The sequence below is a fragment of the Gymnoscopelus microlampas genome, assembly GCF_963454915.1.
Source record: "Gymnoscopelus microlampas genome assembly, chromosome: 8".
NCBI classification, from domain to species: Eukaryota; Metazoa; Chordata; class Actinopteri; order Myctophiformes; family Myctophidae; genus Gymnoscopelus; species Gymnoscopelus microlampas.
In genome coordinates this window covers 10,499,915-10,516,073 of record NC_139945.1, presented here as the reverse complement: position 1 = coordinate 10,516,073, position 16,159 = coordinate 10,499,915, and the positions used below count along the sequence as shown (strand labels likewise).

The window sequence follows — 16,159 nt, the reverse complement described above, 5'->3', positions numbered from 1 at the left end:
AGTATGATACAAGATAATAATACATATTCAGAATCAGAACAAATAATACAAACAAGACAAGGAAAAACATAAACAAAATTACATTAGTTAACCCATTTAGACCTGTGTCATTTTAGATTTGAGCAAAAAAAAAAAGCATTATTTTATACTTTGGCTATTCAAAAATAGTAGATCTACAAGCTCATAGCGTGGCACTGTGTGCCGCGCTATGAGCTTGTAGATCTGCCATTTTTTTTAAATCATGAAAATGTGAGCAAATCTTTGAATATAGGCTATAATATTTTAAAGCAAACATTTGTAACTTAAATCTTTGCTTCTGGGGGTCCCTGGAACAACATATTTTGAGATGGGGGTCCGCGGCCAAATACATGATCCTTGACAGGGTCCTTGACATGAAAAAGTTTGAGAACCACTGATATTATAGCGACATAAGTATAAAAAGAAAAAAACTGTTTGGATTTAGAAGACATTCGTAGAATCCCCAGAAGCAAAGATTTGAGTTAAAAATGTTAGCTTAAAAATAATATAATATATATATATATTCAAATATTTGCACAAATGTTCTGTTTTTCAAAAATAGCAGATCTACAAGCTCATAGCGCGACACTCTGTCCCTCATTTTATGGCAGGCTGCTATACATATTTTGCTGCCAACCTTGAACATTCGGCTTTCTCACCTATTATAAGTAGGGGGTTGCCTGGATAGAGTCAAACTGTATCTTGGTTTTTGTTATTTTTGTGAATTTGGGGGTACTATTCTTCTCTCAGGTGTTCATATTTGTCTCATGCAGTCAAGAAGGGGAGCTCTTGTCTCCACCACTCCATAACTGCAGCTCTCTCTCGCTCTGTGTCTATGTCTCTCTCTCACTCTACAAGGAGGCTAATAGAACACTGTCATAGTTTTAATGCTCTCTCTCTCTCTCTCTCTCTCTCTCTCTCTCTCTCTCTCTCTCTCTCTCTCTCTCTCTCTCTCTCTCTCTCTCTCTCCTTTTCAGGTCACGGCCTGAAAAGGTTGAGAGCCACTGATCTATAATGATGATGATAGGTTCTTGGTTTACCTATGATCCTAGATCATAGGTAACCTCTCACCTAGATGACTATTTCTATGCGTTTAGTGTATTGCCTCGTGTTTATCTTGCTTACTGTGCTCTCTGGATTAACCCTTTAAGACCGGGGACGCATCCGTGTCATTTTAGATTTCTTTGGCTATTCAAAAATAGCAGATCTATATGAGCTTGTAGATCTGCTATTTTTGCTTGTAGATCTGCTATTTTCAGTGTTGGGGAAGCTACTTTGAAAGCGTAGCTTGTAAAACTACAAGTAGTTCACCATGGCAGTAGCTTGATTAAGCTACATTTCTACCCCTGGAGGAATGTAGCTTGTAAAGCTACAGCTACATAGAAAAAGTATCTCAGCTCCCCCCCCCCCCCCCAGCGTTAAATTGAGAATGTACATGAAACAAAATATAATATCCTACAAAAAGGTCTCTTGCCAGCAGAAATATGCCTCTCAACTGAGTTTTATTTTAAAAAGGTTGACATTTTCTTTAGCAAACATCTGTGTTCTTAAAGATGACCCCTCATCAACCCTTGGGCTTGTGATGGACATTTTCCTCAAACTGTATTTTTGCCAGGGACATAAATGAGTGGTCAATAATATTACCATAAATAAAATACTAATGCATACTAGTCCAGAACACACGATGGAGAACACATGCTGTGTTTTTAAAGAAGGAGAGTGGTTAGTCTTTGAAGTCCCTGTGAACTTTATTTTATTTTAATATATAGTAAGTAGGAAAGCTGAGAGGGAAGGCGTAGAATAGATGGAGCACTTTGTAACCCATTCTCTAAAATCACTTTAAAAGTCAAGTGTATTATTGTTATTATTTCCATGACCATCTCTGCACTTTTGTCTACTTTCTACATCGCTTTCTCAACTTTCTAAGTCAAAGTGATGGCTTTGAACTTTTCAAAGCGTTAAAGACAATCACAGACGGTGAGAAGAATTGTCATGTTGACATCATCCACCGGTCATTACTCATAAGCTTAAAAAACTCGGGCTCAGACAGATTTTTCCAGGCCCAGTCATAAAGCACGTATCCGCCACTGTTCGGAACCTGATTTAACAAGGTTTGAATACCTGTCTGGCAATGTCTTTATTAGAGTGTTAATGTCAAAGGGCATTTGGGAAACCCAGCTCTTATCATGTTAAGTCAAAATCAGGTCATTCATTGGCATGGAAGACATTTTTTTTAATGGTTCTCTGCAGTGACGTTTCTGGGTGGGGTCTGGGGACCCCCAGGGGTCCTTGAGGGGGTTCCAGGGGGTCCCTAGCAAAATTGCTTAATAGCATCACAATATGTTTAACCTAACCACTTTAAACCTATTTTATACATCAGCATACAACAATGGACAGCAGGCATCTTCATTAGAGTGCCTGTGAATATGAACAGTGTGGATAATTCAATATCATAATGATGAGTGACAATTTCAAAGGGGGTTCTGTTCTGGTACAAGAACACAGCAACCAATGTTAAATCAAAAATGAATATATTCATTTCATGTTATTGCCTAAAATTGTAGCTTGTAAATTGAGTAGCTAAGCTACAAAAAATTACCCAAAAAGTACTTAATTATTTGACGAGGTACACAAATTTGAATGTAGCTCAACTACCGCAAGCTACAGCAAAATGAAGCTAAGCTACATAGCTCAGCTATATGTAGCTTAATGCTCCCCAACACTGGCTATTTTTTGAAAAATCGTCATGATGTGTGCAAATCTCTGAATATACTTTTTAAAGCGAACATTTATAACTCAAATCTTTGCTTCTGGGCGATTCTACAAATGTAATCTAAATCCTAGGCTGCCCTATACTATAGCGCGTCTGCTATCTGGTCTAGAGGGGCGGGTTCAAAATCTCCGGAGAAAGATTCCGTGAGATCCCATTGGTTCACCGATCTGTCCGTCAGCCCCCGCCCCTTGCCCCTCCTCCTCCCCCAGTGTGCAGCATTGACAGCCCTGACGTCACAGCATTTGGAGCGACGCCCACTGCACTCTGGTTGGTTGGGGAAATGAAACACTTCCTATGCCAGGAACGTCAACAGGCTGTTCCAGGCTCTTATTTTTGAGCAAAACGCGAAGGAAAATAAAAGCCTGGAGATCGAGGCTATCTGAATCCTAACGTTGCTATAATCAGTGGTTCTCAAACTTTTTCGTGTCAAGGACCCCCAAAATTATATGTATTTGGCCACAGACCCCCATCTCAAAATATGTTGTTCCAAGGACCCCCCAGAAGCAAAGATTTGAGTTAAAAATGTTTGCTTAAAAAAAAAATATATATATATATTCAAAGATTTGCACAGATTTTCACGATTTCTGAAAAATAGCAGATCTACAAGCTTGTATATCTCCTATTTTTGAATAGCCAAAGAAATCTGAAAATGACACAGGTGCGTTCCCGGTCTCAATGGGTTAAGACCGTCTGCTAAATGCCTAAATTGTAATTGAAATGGTCTAAGTCTCTCTCTCTCTCTCTCTCTCTCTCTCTCTCCATGGTATAGCCTGGGCGAGGAGTTCTACAAGGAGGCTATAGAACACTGTCGTAGTTATAATGCTCGCCTGTGTGCCGAGCGCTCCATGCGTCTGCCCTTCCTGGACTCACAGACCGGCGTGGCACAGAGCAACTGCTACATCTGGATGGAGAAGAACCACAGAGGTCCAGGTGCGCGTGCATGTGTGTGTGTGTGTGTGTGTGTGTGTGTGTGTGTGTGTGTGTGTGTGTGTGTGTGTGTGTGTGTGTGTGTGTGTGTGTGTGTGTGTGTGTGTGTGTGTGTGTGTGTGTGTGTGTGTGTGTGTGTGTGTGCGTGCGTGCGTGCGTGCGTGCGTGCGTGCGTGCGTGCGTGCGTGCGTGTGTGTGTTTAGTTTCTAAACTCCCTCACAACTCCCTCCTGTTGTGACTGACAGACAGTGTGACTGAGTATGTGTTGTTCTACTCTAGTCTTCTTTGTCTTGTTCTATGTTTTACTCTTTTCTCTTTCTGCGGACTGCGTCATCCATGACGTCCCTATCTTGGGTATGCCATTATAGTTAGAAAGAAAATATATTTTTGAGTGGTGCCAACCACTCCTATATCTGACTTTGTCTGTGTGTCCGTCCGTATGTATGTCCAATAAACAAACATTGATGACAACATCAATATGGGGCTCATCAAAGGCACCACTCTCTTCACACGGTGTGATTTTTGAGTGGTGCCAACCACTCCTATATCTGACTTTGTCCGTGTGTCCGTCCGTATGTATGTATGTATGTCCAATAAACAAACATTGATGACAACATCAATACGGGGCTCATCAAAGGCACCACTCTCTTCACACAGGGTGTGATTTTTTAAATGTTCAAGGCTAGCAGATGACGTCAAAATGCTGTGGCGTTAGTTGCATATAATTCTTCATATATATATATTTCTGAAAATCTAACATAGGGTTAGAGTGGTAAATGCATGAAGCTCAGTTGTTACTATGTAGGTTTCATTCTGGTAGGAAACATGGTAAATACAGTATTAGTTTAATTCAGTGGTTCCAGTGTTCATTTTGAAAGCCAATTTAGTTTTAGTTTTAGTCATATTTTATCCATCTGAAATGTTTTAGTTTTAGTCTAGTTTTAGTTGACTAAATATCATTCGATTTAAGTCAACCAAAAAATCTACAGTTTATTTGGTTGACTAAAATGAATTTTGACGGGCCGTAATGACGTTGTAATGGCTGATTTATACTTCGCTGCATACCGAAACAACGCGTTGCGCTGCGACTCGTTGTGAGCTTGTGCATATGATGCTCAGAGCACGATCATCGACTACCTTTTTTCACGGACGAAAACAAAACCAAAACTATTATGACTAAAACTATGACTAAATATACTAACAATTTCGACAGCAAATAAAAACCAGACGCAAATGCTTTTGTGCGACGCTGTAGTATGATCAAGTAGGGCGTTAATTTACGAAAAAACACAAACAGTTAGAATACGGAGATAAGAGGTTTCTGCCCCGAGAGCAACGATACTGTATTTACTAGTTACTGTCCACCACTGATCAACACCAACAGCAGAGACTGTACTTTCTGAGGCGTGTCAGGATGTTTGGTACGAGTAGCAAAGCTCTTGTGAACGTGTTGCTGTACCATTGACAGTGTTCTGACAGGCGGTACAATGACAGTGTGTGGTTTGGCAACCTGACTGCTCACTGTGCTCAGGACCGCAGACTGCTATGCACTGCAGTGGTGGAAGAAGTACTCACATGTATTACTTAAGTAAAAGTATCAATACTAGTGCAATATAGACATACGTTGTTACGAGTAAAAGTCCGGAATTCAAAATGGACTTGAGTAAAAGTACAAAGGTATTATTGACATCAAAATGTACTTAAAGTAACAAAGGTAAAAGTACTCATTATGCAGAATGTCCCATTTCAAGTTTTCAAATGTATAAAAATCTTTTGAAAATAGCCGATCTACAAGCTCACAATGTGTGGCATCGCGACACATTGTGAGCTTGTAGATCGGCTATTTTCAAATGGCTGAAATGTACAGTGTAGGGCTGAAGTGGTTTGTGTATTCTTTGTAATAATAATCAAAATCTTGAAAGTAACTAGTAACTAAAGTTTTCAAATAATTGTAGGGGAGTAAAAGTACAATATTTGCCTCTGAGAAGTAGTGGAGTACACGTAAAAGTATTGGAAATTGGAGAAACTCAAGTAATGTACAAATACCTCCATTGTTTACTTAAGTACAGTACTTAAGTAAATGTACTTAGTTACTTTCCACCACTGCTGCTACGAAGGAGAGGAACCAAAGACAGCAGCAAAAACCACTAGCACAGAACCTCCACAACTTCAGACCATTTTACACCTGTGATTCCCAAAGTGGGGTCCGTCCGGAGGACCCCTAGGGGTTAAAATCAGTATAACCACTTAAACTCCACTTAAACCAGTACAGTTTATTTTGTCGCTGTCAGACAGAAACCTCTGCATCTGCATATTTTAAGTTTTTGTGTTTTTTTTCGTAAATGAAAGCCCTACTTGATCATACCACAGCGTCACACTAAAGCATCAAAAGTAGCAGATCTGCAAGCTCGAAACGCGACGTGAAGCGACGCGTTTTGAGCTTGTAGATCTGCTTCTTTAGCTGCTTTTGAATTTGAAAAGTGAAAAGTAGCCGTTTTGGACATATGAGGTTTCCACCCGACAGAGACGATGTTTATCTGCTGTTTTTATGTTGGTTTTGATATGGTGTGCCCTCTGTTTTATGTTGTTATGTTGTGTTATGTTGTATTGTGTTGTGCTAAGCCTTACAGTATTTAATTGTGTTACAATACGCATGACAACTTGGGTGAACTGAAAATAACTAAATCAGAGCTGAACTCAATTCGCTGACAGTGTTTTCAGAGCTGATTTGGAACACAGATCCGGTCGACATCTGCATGCAACTGATCATTCAACGCGTGGCGGACCACCTTTAGTAACTCTGAGGACCCCCTAGGGTTCCCGGACCCTCTGTTGAAGACCCCTGTACTAGAGCGTCACACACAAAAGCATCAAAAGTGCTTTTGCACTTTACAATTTGAATCCGGAAAAGTAACAGTTTTGTGGTTTCCACCCCGACAGAGACTTTAAATCAGGAAAATGAACAGAGTGTAGAAGGGATCCGATGTTATAGCTAGAGGGATATACTTTAATGTGTTGGTAAAGGTCTTTTCTAAGAAGCCTTGTGAAAGTCCCCCTGCCGCGATGAGATCAGTTCTTGTATGTGAGAATGCTTGACCTGTTAGTCCACTTATCTCACAGTGTAACACTGGCAGAAGCCCTTTAGTTGTCTGCGTGTGGTGGAATGTACACACACCACACAGGCAGCTGTGTAGAGATTACTGAGGAAACCCCCTGGAGGAAGAGGTACAACGGACGACACAAGACGATCAGATGGTTCCAGCCCAGTGTCAGGAGAGCAGGAGCACTAGAGGGTTTTTAACCACGTAAAACCATTCAATCCGGGAACGCATGCTGTGTCATTTTAGATCTTTAGCAATATTATTTTATACTTTGGCTATTCAAAAATAGCAGATATACAAGCTCATAGCGTGGCACCGAGTGCCTTGCTACGAGCTTGTAGATCTGCAAAAAAATATATAGCGTGAAAATGTGTGCAAATCTTTGAATATATATATACTAGAGTTTCGGGGGGCTACGCCCCCCTCAACCCCAGCCGCGCACGGGGCCCAGCGTGGCCGCGTGTATATTGGGGTACTCAAATTGCTGGAGTAAAACTGTGGAAAAGTAAAAAAAAAAAAAAAAAAAATTTGAAAAAAATATATTTTTGATGTTTGAGGGGGACCCCCGCGGACCCCCTGCTGGTCGACGGCCCCCCTGTGGAGTGTTGGGCCGCGCGGGGACCCCCCTGGAACATGGCGGACCCCTTCGGTGTATTTTTTTTTTTCATGAAGGTGGTTGCTTGTTTCTGGCGCTTGTTTTTAGAGAACCTGGCATGCCAACGACTTGGCAACCCGACTTGTTTGTTTTTGTGTTTGGGATGAACATGGCACGTGAAGGACGGACATAGTGTGATCGAGACATGAGTGAAGTGAAAGTAACGGCCTGGGTGGAACAAAGGAGGTACGTAAGAAGGGGGGGGGGGGGGGGGGTTGAAGCAAAGGAGCTGCGTGTGTGTTGGTGTGGAGGAGATGGGCAGAGTGCAATGGCGGCGCAAGGCAGCGCATGCTGCCGCACGTTACACCAGAAATGGTGCCTGGAGAAAATGGTGACCAAAAAAAAAGTTTTGAAAAAAAGGAAAAAACCCCCGCAGCGGCTGGCAGCTGTTGTGGTGATGAGGTCGTGCGCAGGGTAAACGGTACGAAGCTGCCTCCCCTTCCGTTTTGTCCGACATTTGGTGAGTAGAATTAATTATGTTGCGCGGTGGAAAAGCTGTAGTGAGCAGTGAGATGTCCCCTACGCGAGGCGTAAATTCAGCGCGGCCGCCGTGGCGAGTCAGTTGCCGACATGTGGTCTGGCGGTGCGTTGTTTATTCGATAACAGAGCTGTGGGGTGTCGCACCCAGGGTGCGGAAGTTGCTCGCCATTTATATAGTTAGATATATATACATATATATATATATATATATATATATATATATATATATTTATTTTTTTTACACTACATTTTTAACTCAAATCTTTGCTTCTGGGGGTCCCTGGAACAAAGCTTTTTCATGTCAAGGACCCCAACAATTATATGTATTTGGCCGCTGACCCCCATCTCAAAATATGTTGTTCCAGAGACCCCCCCTGGAGCAAAGATTTGAGTTAAAAATGTTCCCTATAAAAATATATATTTGGACGACTTGACTGGTCCGATGGGTGGGCCGCGAACGTTTTTGAGATTGTAAAATGGGCCCTGATCCAGAAAAGTTTTTTTATTTTATTATTTTACCATAAAACACAACTCCCATGGTGTTTTGGGACTGCTCTGTTCTGTCCATGTGGAAAACTAGAAAACAGTGCTTATCTCTTGGTCTGGTACCAGGGGGGTGTCAGCCATGTTTCTGACCCACAAAGGATGATGCAGTCTCTTTACATCCTGTTGGAATTTAATCCTGGCCCTCATGTCCTCCCAACTTAATTTACAAAGATTAGACAGGATATCAGGCGAAGGCCGGTCGATAAACCTGGGATATCAACCTATTTTTGGGCTCCTGCCAGTCTCCCCTGTGTTTCCTTTATTCGGCGAAAGCTTTCCCCACAATAACAGAAAACAGAAAATTCACTAGTATAGAGCCCAGAGGGACTCCCGTCAACCATATGGGGTTTAAGTGGTTAAATTACACAGAAAACACAAAAGAGTCGAGACACAGAGATACAAGGTTTCTGCCCAACAGCGATGATACGCGTTGTCATGGACACCAGATTGTGTTTTAAATACATCCTAACCTTTTTTTCCTGAAGGAAGGACAAACAGTGCATTGGCTGGATGAGAGCTGGTTCCTGATTCTTGTCAGAGCCATCCTTAGGATGCAGGTGTTATAAATATCACAGATGCTAGGCAAATCCCGACCAGTGAGTTTTGACGCTGCTTTCTCTACCCTACTTAGCGCCTTTCTGTTGAGGAAGAAATTATATGGCTGCTTATATCTAACCTTTATAAGTTACCATCACTTATAACTCTTCTACAATACATTATGATATTTGACAGCTCTCCATACCACACTGTGATAGAGAAGGTGAGAACACTCTCTATCACAGTTCTGTAAAAGTCACACATCCCTTCCTTTTATATCCTAAGCAGAAAAAAATATTGTTGATGGGCTTTCTGCACAATTTGGCTTTTGATTGATCGATTGATCGATTGATTGATTGATTGATTGATGTTTTTATTGACAGAAATGCATGAATAAATCATTGCTGTCGGGCAGAAACCTCTCATCTCTATATTGTGTTTTTTCGTAAATGAATGCCCTTCTTGATTATACTACAGCGTACAGCATCACACAAAATTAGCAAAAGTAGCAGATCCACAAGCTCAAAACGTGGCACGAAGCGACAAGTTATGGACATATGAGGTTTCCACTAGGTTTCCACAGAAAGTCTTAAAAGCTTATTTCCATTGTGGTCCATTGAGTGCAAATGTGTGTGTAAATTATTATACATACATCCATTGAAGAGACAAATAAATGGTGGTTCCCACTTCCCAGCAATTTGAGGCTTTCCACTCTCACGACAGCCATGATCATTGATGACCATTTTTCTTTTTCTGGAACTCCAAAACCATCTCCTTTGTTTTGGAGGTATTTAAGGTCGAATTGTTAGGAACACACCACTCAACTAGTGAGGAGACTTCTGCTCTGTAATCTGTTTCATCATTACAGGAGATCAGACACGTCTCAGTGCTGTCATCTGAAAATATGAAGATTTTAACTGAATCATATTGAGAAATACTGTCAGGCACTCGTGAAAAGGGCTCAGGCGCAGACACCAAAGACACTGAAACATGGTTTCTAATGTCCAAAAAGCTAAACAGGGAAGGAGCAGGCAAAATTCGAAACTGTGGCCAGGCAAAAGGTCAAATATCCAAAAGGGCAGTCAGAGAAGGCAGAGGTACAGCCAAGGGCTTGGCAAAAAAAAAAGTCTCTGTTGTCTAAAAAACAAAGCAAAGGTCAGATACAGTCAAAACTATTGACTGGAACTAGGCTTGAGAGCTTGGAATAAACAACAACAATAAGACAATCTGGTAGCAAGACTGGAGTGACGCGTTATTATGAATTCCACCAACGTTATGGGATAGACCCGCCTTACCTGTGTCTGATTGGCTCCCTGGCAGGCATAGTTTTACTGAGCTTATGGTTAGGGTTAAGCTTAGGTTTAGGCAGAGTTGCAAAAACGAGAACTGTCAATCACAGCGACTACTGGCCAAACACAGCAGGTGTCCCTACAAAAGTGACGGTATCCATAAGCACGCTGGAGCCAATAGTAAGCTAGGAGTGACCCTGGCTTGATTGCAGGTGGATGAAGTGCAGTGTGGTCACACTGGCTCCATCTTGACACACACACACACACACACCCACACACACACAGACCAAGGTCAATTTGTGACAGAAGTCGCTAACAGTGATGGAAGAAGTACTAAACATTTTTACTTAAGTAAAAGTATCAATACCACATTGTAGAAATAATCTGTTACAAGCAAATGTTCGGTAATCAAAATGTACTTGAGTAAGTAAGTACAAAAGTATTGGCATCAAAGAGGTACTTAAAGTACTAAAAGTAAACATACTCATTGTGCAGAATGTCCCATTTAAAGTTTTGAAAATATAAGTCTTTTGAAAATAGCATATCTACAAGCTCACAGCGGGTCGCGATGAACAGCTATTAGTTCAGCTATTTTCAAATAGCCTAAGTATAGTATACATATATATAAATTATATATATATATGAGGCTGAAGTGGTTAATGTGTGTTTTGTAATAATAATCCACATCTATAAAGTAACTAGTTACTAAACCTTTAAAATGATTGTAGTAAAAAGGGCAATATTTGCCTCTGAGATGCAGTGGAGTTGAAGTAAAATAATTGGAAATACTCTATTAAAGTAAAAAATACCTCAACATTGTACTTAAGTACAGTACTTGATGTAATTAGTTACTTTACACCACTGGTCGCTACTAGTCTACAATGAATGCAGGACAGGGAACGCATCCCTTGACTTTGGGAGAACTTGTTATTGAATTTAACTACTCTTTTGCCCCCAAAATTAAATCTCCCAATTACACATGGACCTGTTGACTCTCTCAGCTCTAGGAGTTTTTGACATGCAAGCCTTGCTGGAATAATATGATTAAAAAGCAGAACTAAAATCAATAAACAGGACACGTGCGTAGGTAGCATTGGCCTCTAGGTGTTGGAGGATGGAATAAATGATGCAGCGTCCTCAACATCCTCTCTGAAACAGGTCAAGCGTCAAGCTTGACAAATAAATGGATACTGGTTTCACAAACACCAAGCAGAGGTCAATGTCACAGGTCTATAATAATATATAACTAGACCATACCCGGTCGACGCATCCGTGGGCGGATATGCGCACATGATCTGGCAACCCGGGAGGCGACATTCTTTCACACATAAACGCTAATAAGAAGCTGAGATTTGATGAAATTGAAAAACGGGCTAAACAGTTAAGTTCAGATGGTAATGTTCAATGGCTGTGTGCAAAATCAGAGCAATTGCTCCAGCCACTGAGGAGAACCGGGTAGTGAGGAGAACCGGCTTCACCACTACAGACAGCGTCACCACTACAGACAGAGGTTACTAGAATTATAGTAGGATATATAATATAATAGTTGTTTTTAGGTGCTGGAACAATGATTTCCGCCGGCCATGACAAAGCGGTGGATGAGCAGTTGACCGCCGGTCATAAAACGGATACATTTGATGTGATCCGATATATAAAAGTGTACTACGGACATATATGTGACCAGGTCTGGTGTTTAGGGCATCATGTCGCCCATTGACAAAGACTAGAAAATAGCTTTTAAACTTTTTTTTTTTTTTTTGTGATTTTCGTTTTTTTTCATATTAACACAGTTCGAATGTTGAAGAAGGTTTATAGTCCAAAAGATAGGCGTTTTAGAATCATTAAGTGGTTTAAATTACATTACAAAAACAGGAGTGTTTCTGTGTGTTTCTGTCGGTCTTTTGGGGGCGGAGAGTGGTTTTAACTTGCAGGGACAACATTAGCATGTGAGTGGTTTTGGTTGGTTGTTGGCCCATTGTTCTCCGGTTACAAGCCTAATCCCCGCCCATCAGTATCACTCCTCTCTGTGATGGTGTAACGTAACTTAAGTACATTTACTCAAGTATTGTACTTAAGTACAATTTTGAGGTATTTTTTACTTTACTGGAGTAATAGCCACTGGGTGAATATTCAACCTGAGGCTGAAACTAACTTCACCACGGTGGGAAGCGCCGAAACGGACAGTATTGCGTTAGTCTTTTTCGGGACAGAATGTAGTTCTATTATCAATAATAACATTGTGGCGAACACAGCAGCTCTGAGGGCAGCCCCAGCTAAACAACAGGCCGCTCGACGTTCGTATTCAAGTATTTCACTGAAGATGTGGACAAAACAACGGTGGAATAACAAGCTAGGCTAGGAGCTTAGCATTGTTAGCTCGCGGTCAAGCGTCATGGCTGAACGTACAGTTGGTGTTTGCATTTCTCCATTTACAACTCGTACATCAACATAAACGTTCAGATTTAAAACATAAAGTGCTTATCTCATGGCCACGGGTGTTATAATTATGTACGGGCCCTCATAAGTACCCGTATCTTCCGTTTTGTTCAATAAAAAGCATTTTGATCCGATTGATGGCCATTGTCTCCGTTGTTTTTCAACTACACGGCCGTATGGTTGGGGGGTGTATTGCACTCCTGATACGTTATAACTCTATGAGAAAATGGCCGCCGATCAGATTAAAATGCTTTTTATTGAACAATATGGAAGATACGGGTACTTACACCCACCCGAAGTTAATGGTAACATCCGTGGCCATGAGATAAGCACTTTATATTTGAAATCTGAACGTTTATGTAGATGTACGGGTTGTAAATGGAGAGTGCAAACACCAGGTTGGAGTTAATCCAGGACCTAGCTGGTCGTGTCTTCATTATTAATAGGTAACCCTCGACTGTTAGTCGACTACCAGTGGGTCAAATTTAGTGGTGGAAGAAGCACTCGGTGGTAGCAATACCACAATATAAAAATACTCTGTTACAAGTAAAAGTGCTCAAAATGTTACTTGAGTTCAATCAAAGTAAAAGTACTAAAGTCTTGGTATCAAAATGTACTTAAAGTACCTAAAGTATAAGTACTAAAATGTTTGAAAATAGCTGATCTACAAGCTCACAACGCGTCGCAATGCGCATTGTGAGCTTGTAGATCAGCTATTTTCAAATAGACTATGTATAAAATAGGGCTAAAGTGGTTAATGTATGTTTTATAATGTAATAATTTATATCTGCAAAGTAACTAGTAACTCAAGTTTAAAATGATTGTAGTGGAGTAAAAGTACAATATTTTCCTCTGATCTGTAGTGGAGTAGAAGTTAAAGTATTGGAAATACTCCAGTAAAGTAAAAAATACCTTTAAAAAAATGTAATTGTGTTGCATCAAATTTCTATATGGTGGACAGCTGACTGAAAGGTGTCAATGGGGGAGTGATTAGAGGAGTGGCTAGGTTGAATAAATTACCCATTGTTCACGCCCATTACCTGGAGCTGAGAGGTGCTAGAAGTGGAAATTCTTTAGGAGGGATTATCTCAGTTTGGACTATTATAGATAACAAGATTAAAATGGTCACATCTTCTTCAAATGTGTTCCAATTTCAATGAATGATACATCATATGAAAGCTTATATTCTGTACTTCAACAATCTGTAATAACATGAAAAATGAAAAATGCCTACTTGATGCCTAAAGCACTGGACCCGCTCACATATGTTATCAATGCCGATGCCAATAAGTAAGCTAAGAAAATAATAGTTGTGGGTTCGAATCCACTGTGGTGCAGCCGGCTTTGTCGGGCGTCTATGCGAACACAATTGGCCCATGTTCGGGGGAGGGAAGCCGGGGCGGGGAGGGTGATATTGGTCGCTGTATGTACTCCTACGGGCTGGGGCGGCACCTGTCAGCGGGGAGTGTTGGGCGGGAGGAGTAGGACGAAGGCTCTACTGTACGTCCTCCTGGTGGGGGCTCCTCACTGGTAGGTGAGTCAGTAGGATACGACAGCAGTGACAACACAGAAATGTGTGTGGGGAGGAATTAATTGGCATAACGACTAAATTGGGGAGAAAAAGGGGGTAAAACTAGTCTAACTATAGCTGCCACGATGTCGCCTGAACATCACACCATGATGAAAGAGGATGGACGTGTGTGTGTGTGTGTGTGTGTGTGTGTGTGTGTGTGTGTGTGTGTGTGTGTGTGCGTGCGCTTCTCTCTCTCCAGTTATGTATTTCGCCATTTTGTATGTTTGCCCTCTACCGTCTATTTGAGTTCTCTTTCTTTCTTACTTTCTTTGGATTAATTTGCTTCTCTCTCTCTCTCTCTCTCTCTCTCTCTCATATCGGTATGTTTTGGCAGTGTATCAGACATCCCTACAGACCATATTATGCTCTTTCACAGCATGTGTGTGTGTGTGTGTGTGTGTGTGTGTGTGTGTGTGTGTGTGTGTGTGTGTGTGTGTGTGTGTGTGTGTGTGTGTGTGTGTGTGTGTGTGTGTGTGTGTGTGTGTGTGTGTGTGTGTGTGTGCGCGTGCGTGTGTGTTTTGTCTGAAAAAACGCATCTACAAATGTCTTCTAAAAAACTATATATCAGTAATATCAGTGGTGCTCAAACTTTTTCATGTCAAGGACCACCCATAATGATGTGTATGTATATGTATGAAGCAAAGATTTGAGTTACAAATGTTCGCTTTAAAAAATATATTTTAAAAGATTTGCAAACATGACTTTTCAAAAAATAGCAGATCTACAAGCTGTGCTATAAGCTTGTATATCTGCTATTTTTAGCCACATTTTTAGCCAATAGCCAAAGTATAAAATAATGGTTATAGCTAAAATCTAAAATGACACGTATGCTTCCCCGGATGGAATGGTTTAAAGCAATGTAAAGCAAAGCATCTGATCAAAAGCCTTTTCCCACAAATAAAACCCAGCCTATTCTGATCAGTTATGATGACAGTATGATGACTCATTTCCTCGCATGTTTTTGTTGTAATTGTGTGCGTGTTCTAGGCCACGCTCCCGGTCAGTTGTACACGTACCCCGCACGCTGCTGGCGCAAGAAGAGACGGCTAAACATCCTAGAGGACCCGCGGCTCGGACCAATCGAGTTCAAGATCGGTAAGCAACAGGAACACATACTGTAAAGAGCATAGTAGTGATTGGGGCAAAGATCAATGAGTAGAAAATAGACGATATATACGTATCAATGTTAATTTAACTCTGAGAATGTACATTTGTACACTCTCAGAGTTACAGACCCATAAGGGTCCATTTGGTTCCTAACTATCCATCATTTATCTGGGGACTGCCCTGGAACTCCCTCAAGGACCCACTTTGAGAACCACTTGTCTAGGGAGCCTTGTCACAAACTCACACTGAGGCTTAAAATGACTCAACAAACCAAAGGATGTACTTCATAGCGCTTACCAGCGTGTTGAAAAAGGACAAGGACAGTGGCTCAATTTAAATGCTAATGTTCATCAGAACATCTTACTAATGGCTTCTATTCATCTTGAGTTTGTTGAAATCAAGAATAACTTAACCCTTTAAGACCTGAAGCCGATTCTACAAATGTCTTCTAAATCCCAACAGTATTCTGAAAAAATCACACCCAGTGTGAAGTGGGCGGTGTGTGTGGTCATCACAACATGACTCACTTAAAAAAAGGACAAATGACCTTCTTTTAAGTCCATACTGCTATTCATAGGGCTGCACATGTGTCATGTGTTTCGCTAGCCAATCACAGTCCTGAATTTGCAAAGTCAGCCAATCACATTACAGCTAGCGGTGACGACACTAGCTGTAATGTAGACTGAGAGAACGAGAGCAATCCATGGTCTCGAAGGG

The 16,159-nt window shown here is 41.1% G+C and overlaps 1 protein-coding gene across 2 annotated transcripts in view; it reads left to right on the top strand.

The window, feature by feature from the left end:
• The window catches only part of dpf1 (double PHD fingers 1), a gene marked incomplete at both ends in the record, with an annotated part of 111,382 nt that overhangs the window by 34,402 nt on the left and 60,821 nt on the right, over positions 1-16,159 (top strand). For both annotated transcript variants that reach the window (XM_084064459.1, XM_084064460.1), the window contains 2 exons: positions 3,561-3,721; positions 15,323-15,430. In XM_084064459.1, coding sequence (XP_083920585.1) covers positions 3,561-3,721; positions 15,323-15,430 — 269 coding nt within the window. The remainder of the gene's footprint in view (positions 1-3,560; positions 3,722-15,322; positions 15,431-16,159) is intronic.